General features: G+C 39.0%; 1 protein-coding gene across 1 annotated transcript; it reads right to left on the bottom strand.

Moving 5' to 3' along the window:
• Positions 1 to 5,827: 5,827 nt before the first annotated feature.
• Positions 5,828 to 7,041, bottom strand: LOC135496536 (uncharacterized). Its single transcript, XM_064785897.1, has 4 exons — positions 6,743 to 7,041; positions 6,087 to 6,317; positions 5,885 to 5,923; positions 5,828 to 5,840 (listed from the first exon to the last, which is right to left on the bottom strand). Exons 1-4 carry the CDS (start codon positions 6,937 to 6,939, stop codon positions 5,828 to 5,830), a joined length of 480 nt encoding a protein of 159 aa, XP_064641967.1. The 5' UTR covers positions 6,940 to 7,041.
• Positions 7,042 to 7,475: the final 434 nt, after the last annotated feature.

The raw sequence follows: 7,475 nt of genomic DNA, 5'->3' as shown, positions 1-7,475 counted from the left end.
CGATATCCTTCTACTTAATGATTTTCAGACATTTTCAGGTATCTTCAGACATTTTCAGGTATCTTCCTCTGAATAAATGAATAGAACTTGGGGTTACACAAAAAGACCACGTAATTGGAAAGAAAGATTAGAACGATTTCATAGAGAATTAGAGGCAGAAGTAGAGTCAAAGTTGAAGCCTGGTCCCGAAAAACCTTTAAACCCTGTTGGGTCTGCTATGGTCGAAAAACCTGCTGGGCCAGAAAAACCTGCTGGGTCAGAAAAACCTGCTGGGCCAGAAAAACCTTTAAAATTTAATGTACTTCAAAAACCTGTAGTGTCTGCAAGATCAACACTAAACAATAGAAATGTCAGAACAACTGATTCTAGTTATTCCCACTAATTAAATGGATGGAGATTCCAACTAATTAAATGGATGGAGACAACAAGGTTTATCCAGATTTAAGTAATTTAAACTCTGAAAGTCATTTAAACTCTGAAAGTCATTTGAACTCTGCAAGTCATTTAAACTATGAAAGGTCTGAAAAGCATACAGAAAGTAACCCTCAGGCTTTCAGACTACAACAAATATGTGATGTTAAGAGTTTCTTAGAAAGCGAGATTGAATTTAGAAGAAAGATATTTTCAAAGTACAAAAAAGCATTTAGCGTAATTACTGGCATTAGTCATAGTCTTAATTTTGTAAGCGTTGCGGCTGGCTCAGTTGGTGTGTCTGCACTGGCTGGTGTCATCACAGCACCAATAGGTTTTGCACTTGGTGGAGTGACCATTGGTAGCACCATTATCTCCTCAGCCCTAAGTTGGAAGAAAAAAGATATCCTGAAGAAAATTGAAAAACATGAGAAGATTGGAATGTTGGCAATTTCAAAACTTAACTCCATCAATGATCTGGTAAGTAAGGCCATGAGTGATTCACACATTTCAACAGATGAGTTTACCTTGATTCTCAAAGAAAAGGAAAAATACATTTCCATGAAAAATGCCATCAGAAAAAAACAGAGGGAGGCAAGTTCAGCTGTTGATGTGGAATCTTTAAAGAAGACTTTTTTAGAAGAAGGAAAAAAAATGGCACAAACAGAGATGATAGCGAAACTGAAGTCACAGTAATGGTGTCACCAATGATTAATCACCATTATCACTATTACCCTCAACCATTATCTGTACCACCATCACTGGGATCAGCATTATTGCCATCAGCACCCCCGATGTATGTTGAAAGTGTCTGAAAGTGTCTGAAAGTGTCTGAAAGTGTCTGAAAGTGTCTGAAAATGCCTGAAAATGTAATTTAATAATTTTTGTTATCCTAAATAGAAATGGTTGATAAAAATGAGAAAATACATTGTTCAACATGTAACAAGGAGATATCATACAGCAATCTTTCAGCACATAGGAAAACCAAAGGTCAGCAAATGAAGTTATCAAGCCAGTCAGACACGCGTTCACTGCGTTTACCTAACCCTATTCTACTACAAGATACCAAGAAACTTGAACTACAGGACAAAGTCCGATTCGAGGCTAAGGAATTGGAGAGCATAAAGAATGTGAAGGATATCGAAGTGGTAAAAGAATTTGGTAAACCAGTTGTTACCATTCGTCTGAAAATTAGCAAACCGGCAAAACACGTTTTCGAGTACAGAGGTAAACTGGAAGAAATTCTCTTCAAGCTAACTGATTACCATCATAAAATAAGTATTTCAGTTAAAGCTGAATTTGACAGATCTGGCGAAAAGGCTATCTATCCTATTCAATCTCCAATGGAAAGCATAATTCAAGAAACCAGGCAATTAATGCCCTAAACAGTCAATTGAACTACATAAAGGCCGAGATTGAGGAACGATACTTCGAAGGAAGCGGCCTGAGTTTAAATGAAATCAAGTCGTGCGATCTCACGATATGTTCCTACAAGAAATGTAAAGGCGGTCACTACACTAGTTTACCATTCCGAACTAAAGCTGTCATTAATGTGAAATCAAATGATGAGAAATGTTTTCTATGGAGTCTTTTGGCTGCCAAATACCACGACAGCATTTCGTGTGAGAGGCAAAAAGGTTTTAATGCAACAGAAATTAACCCCTACAAGATGTATGAAAATGAGATTAAGATCAAATCATTTCCTGTTTGCGTTCAAAAGGATATCCCTAAGATCGAACAAGACAATGGTATCAAGATTAATGTGTTCAAGTTAGAGAACGAATGGGCTAAAAGCATTTATGCCGCAAAGCTGGAACCACTCTACCTCTCTAAGAACCACGATGATGATGATGTTATCGATCTGTTGTATTTCAAGGATCATTTCATGTACATAAGAGACATAAATCTATTCTTCAAGACTGACAGGAATAGTGTGTTCATTTGTAGGAGATGCATGAATTACTTTTACAAGAAATCTACACTAGAAAGACATAAATTGAAATGTGGAAAACACGATTACTGTAAGATCAGTCTGCCTCAACCGAATAGTAAATGGTCACAACTTAAGTTTGAAAAGCACTCATTCAAGAACAGAGTTCCCTTTGTAATCTATGCTGATTTCGAAGCGATAAGCACAACAGTCAATGATAACACAACTCAGACAGATACCACTGTTACCACTGTTACCACTAAAAAACTATTCAAACAGATTGCGTCAGCAGTTGGAGTTTACGTTCACTCTGACTATCCACAAATCTACGCCAGTGGGTATCTCAGTCACAGAGGTGCTGATGTAGTTGACGTTTTCTGTAACTGGTTACTCAGAATGGAAGAGACGTTCTCAACTCTACTGAAATGCAACATTCCTCTCACCATGACAGACGAAGATTTGGTGAGATACTCACAAGAAACAAACTGTTACTACTGCAGTGAATTGTTAGGCGAGGACAGAGTTCAAGATCACAATCACTACAATGGAGAATACAGAGGTGCTGCTCACAACGCTTGCAACTTGAACGAGAGGAAAGCCATGTTCGTTCCAGTGTTTTTTCACAATCTCAGTAATTACGATGCTCACCTCTTCATCAGAGAATTGATGTCTAGGTCACAAAAGAAACTGAAGCTTCTTGCTAAAAATGCAGAAGAGTACATTTCATTTGAGTTAGGTTGTTTAAAATTTTTAGACTCTTACAGATTCTTACAGTCTGGATTGGACATCATCACCAAATCTATGGAAGATGATGACTTTAAGATAACAAGACAGTCTTATCCAAATCCTGACGATTTTAAACTATTGAGGAAGAAAGGATCAGTGCCTTATTCATTTTACACATCACATGAAAGTTACAGTGTTACTCACTTAGAGAAGTCTATGTTCTTTGATGAATTGAAGAATGAAATGGCGGATGATTCAGTTTACCTAAAATCCAAAGACATATGGGATCATTTCAATATCAGAAATCATGGAGAGTTCATCGACCTGTACCTCAAAACAGATGTTCTTTTGTTAGCTGATTTATTCGAGAAATTCAGGGAAGTTAATTTAAACAATTTCCAGATCGATCCTTGTCACTGCTATTCAGCACCTGGCTTGACCTGGTTAGCCGGATTGAAACACACAGACATAAATCTCGAACTTCTTACCGATACCGATATCCTACTTACTTTTGAAAAGGCAATAAGAGGTGGAATTTCAGGTGTGATGGGAACAAGACATGTCAAGGCCGATGAGAGTCATAAGCTCCTGTACATAGACGCAAATAATCTCTATGGCTGGGCAATGATGGAAAGTCAGCCTTACGGCAGTTTTCAAATGTTTGACGATACCATGATCAAAGCAAACATAACTTATCAGGATATCATGTCAATTCCTAAAGACAGTGAAGTAGGATATCTTTTCGAAGTAGATTTAGGTTATCCAGAGGAAATCAAGTTCAAGTCAAAGAACTTTCCATTCTGTCCAGAATCTCTTTTCATAGACGACGACGAATTAAGTACTTACCAGAAAGAGTTACTTGGTGACGAGAAGAGGTCAAAGGTAGAAAAATTGATCCTCACACAGAAGGACAAGACCAACTACATCGTGCATTACAGACTTTTACAGTTTTACTTAAAGCAAGGAATGATACTGAAAAAGGTCCATTCTTTCATCAGTTTCAAACAATCAAAGTGGTTGAAATCATACATCGACTTCAACAATAAAAAGAGGATGGTTTCTACTGCTGATTTCGAGAAAGATTACTTCAAATTAATGAACAATGCTTTCTATGGAAAGACATGTGAAAACGTAAGGAACAGGGTAGAAATTGAACTGGTGACAGATGGGGAAAGTGCCCAGAACTTCATGGCAAGTCCCAGGTTTTCATCGATTAACATCTTTGACGAAAGTAGCGCGGCAATTTGCATGAGGGAAAACATCAATAAGGTTTAACAAGCCAATCTACATAGGAGCTGCAGTACTGGAGTTGTCCAAGCTGCTGATGTATGAATTCTACTACAACATACTTCACTACCTCACTTTGGTGAGAAAAACCTAGAACTTCTTTATTTGGACACGGATTCTTTCGTTTTAAAGATCAAAACAGACGATTTAACAGCACTGACCTCAAAGAGTTAAAGGTCATATATCAAGGGTTTTTGCCATTTTCTGCTGTAAGACGATTTCAAAAGTGTACCTAACACTTTATACAATACAGAAAACCAAATGCAATTAGCTCCATCCATTTTGAAGATATAGCCAATTATGTGTTTGACAACTTGATTACCTGATCAGGCTAGCAACTGGCTTGTTAGAGCCAGGCGGCGGGTTCAGCAAAAGTTGTGATGTAGATCATGTCATGCAATCATAAAAGCAGGAGGGCCTTAATTAGTTATGCACACCTGGAAGTAATGTGTTTCATTCACTATGGTGTATTGTGTGGCTCCGAATTGTGTCAAGGCTAGCACAAAGAACAATCGAATGACGGATGGGACCCATTTTCATGAATTTCCAAAGCCAGTTGAACGTGCCCAAGCAGCGAACAAAGATGGGACTAAGCGATGGTCAGTCTCCTATCCGAAGGCAAAGAAGGGTGAACCTGTGGCAAGGGAAGTGAAAGTACCAGTGACTTATGGTAGGAACCTTTTCAAAAAAGTACTTCTATATCATACATGTAGGTTGAGGATGCTCCTTGAAAATGGCCATATATAGAAAGGGTGACAACATCCGATTGCTTGGCAGAGTGCCAAAGTAGTGTTGTTGCGGTCGTCTTCCTAGCCGCTGATAAAGACTCTCGCCTAGCAGTGGTTGGCATGGTATATGAAACCAGGGGCGGGACATACCACTGCGGTGGGAGTGTACTCTATTAAGGAGAGCACTTGTCAGTCCCATGGGTGTCCTTGGGGACCATCTCAAAATTTACTGATGCAAAAAAAGAGGAACAGTGTTTGTCTGGGGGGAGTTTTCTAGGTGCTCAGTGTTCACAGAGAGACTAACACTGTTCTTCTATTTTGGCATCAGTCAATTTTGAGATGGTCCCTTTAGAGAGGTTCCACTTGACTGTGAACACCATTTCCATTTCCAGAGGTATTTCATGGAGATGATCTTGTGTCACCAAAAACAAACAGGACATCCTATAAATACAAAATATTTATTGTTCAAAAAAAATCAAAATATTCGTTCCTTTTCAGAATACATTCAACTTCTACTGAATGAGGTATTGAGACTTCGAGAGAAAATGCCCTCGTACAGCACTGCATTGGCCAATAGAGAAGATCGCATCAAGTCTACACCCAAGCCAGTCTGTACGAAATACACGAAACGTCAAACCAAACTTGAGGTCGTGGATAGCCGGAAGACTCGATTTAATCGGACGCTCAACTCTTTGGATAACGAAAGCCAGTGTACTCCTCTGAGGGCCAGGTAGAGCGAATCTTGTCACGAGCACAGACTGGAAGAGGAAGTCTTTGCTTTTTGCCCAAACGTTGCCAGCACCAGCGTACAAATCTGCGGTATGCAAGGTATCTCCATAACCTAAAAAGACAGTTTGAGAGAAAATTTGAGTTCAGATGAAACATAATGCATACAATGTGGTATGGTCATGAATCCTTTGTGCTGAAAGCAGTTGTTTCTGTTTTGTAAATAAATAGGAAGTGTACATGTACAAGTTTCTGTTATTTTACTTATTTCAACTTACTTGTGCATTGGCTGATCATTTCCTATTGGCCCTTGATCTTGGATAAATTCATACATGGCACTTTCCAGGACATATCGGTCAAGGCAGTTGCTTGCGAATCCGGGATGCAGAGTTATGCAGGCAACTCCATCTGGCTCATAACTTTCCTTCTTGGCCAGAACTGGGGAATAGTCACTGCAGCACATCGACTCTGTTCCAGTGATTTGAGCTGTGCAGTTTCCACAGTCACACCTGAAGTGATAAACGTTTACATATTTACAAAAAATGATGATTAACACTAGACCAGTTGCCAGTTGCCCTCCTTGGCTTCCCTTAGTCCTAGTAACTGGTACGTGATGTAAGTCCTCATCAACAACATGACATCTTCTGGACTATACAGAAACCCAAATATAGAAGAAAGCGGCTTAGTAAGTGCTGTTTAATAGAACTAGGCTTCCCTCAGTCTCAGTGATGATGAGGCCGAGTCCATGACATGGCAGATGGCAAATGTCCTTCAGAGACTGTTCAAATACATACAACCATTGAACCAATACAAAGCCATCCAAGAAGTGCCAGAGCATCAGATAAAGTCCAATTGTGTATAGTAGTAGTGGATGCATGTCATGATGTAGTGCTGTGTGCATAGAGAACAGAGTGAGAATGTAAACAAAACTTGCCATTTTCTGTTGCCTGCACGTTCAGGGCGTTCATCCTCCACTTCCTCATCACTTTCGTCCGAATGATCACTCTCATTATGATCTAGTGATATCAATGGCTCGAACATGTATGGCTCAACGTTTAAATATCCTTCTGTATCGACCAAAACATCCTCAAATTCACTGCTCTCACTCTCTGAACTGTATGCGGAAGCCATCTTGCTTTGTTCTGACTGACACGACCTACGTCATCAAAAAATCCCTAGCGGCCACATGTGGAACTAATCTAAAGTTGTGTGTGGTGGGAAATTCAAATAGTTTCAAATTGAAAATTGAAATAACTAAAAAATGACTTTATTATTAGAATTTTTTTAATGTCTGGGATCTTGTTTTTTTAACCCTCAACATATTTCATGAGTATCAAGCATGTTTTCAAACCTTGATATATGACCTTTAAAGGATCACTTCGACTTCAGTAATTACCCAAAGGATAATCCTCTTTACGACACTAGCAAGAAGAAAGTTCCAGGCTACTTTAAGGATGAGCTTGGAGGAGACGAAATGATAGAATTTATTGCCCTAAGGAGTAAGATGTATGCATACAGAACCAAGACTATGTCTGGAGAGCAAGGCTCGAATAGGACAAAGTCCCGAGAACAAAGTTCGAATAAAAATTCAGAAACAAAGAAATTGAAAGGAATCGCTAAGAATGTAGTGAATAAGTCTATTACATTTGATGACTACGTTGATTGTC

This window comes from Lineus longissimus, chromosome 12 (genome assembly GCF_910592395.1).
Source record: "Lineus longissimus chromosome 12, tnLinLong1.2, whole genome shotgun sequence".
Taxonomy (NCBI): Eukaryota; Metazoa; Nemertea; class Pilidiophora; order Heteronemertea; family Lineidae; genus Lineus; species Lineus longissimus.
This window is presented reverse-complemented; position numbering and strand designations above follow the sequence as displayed.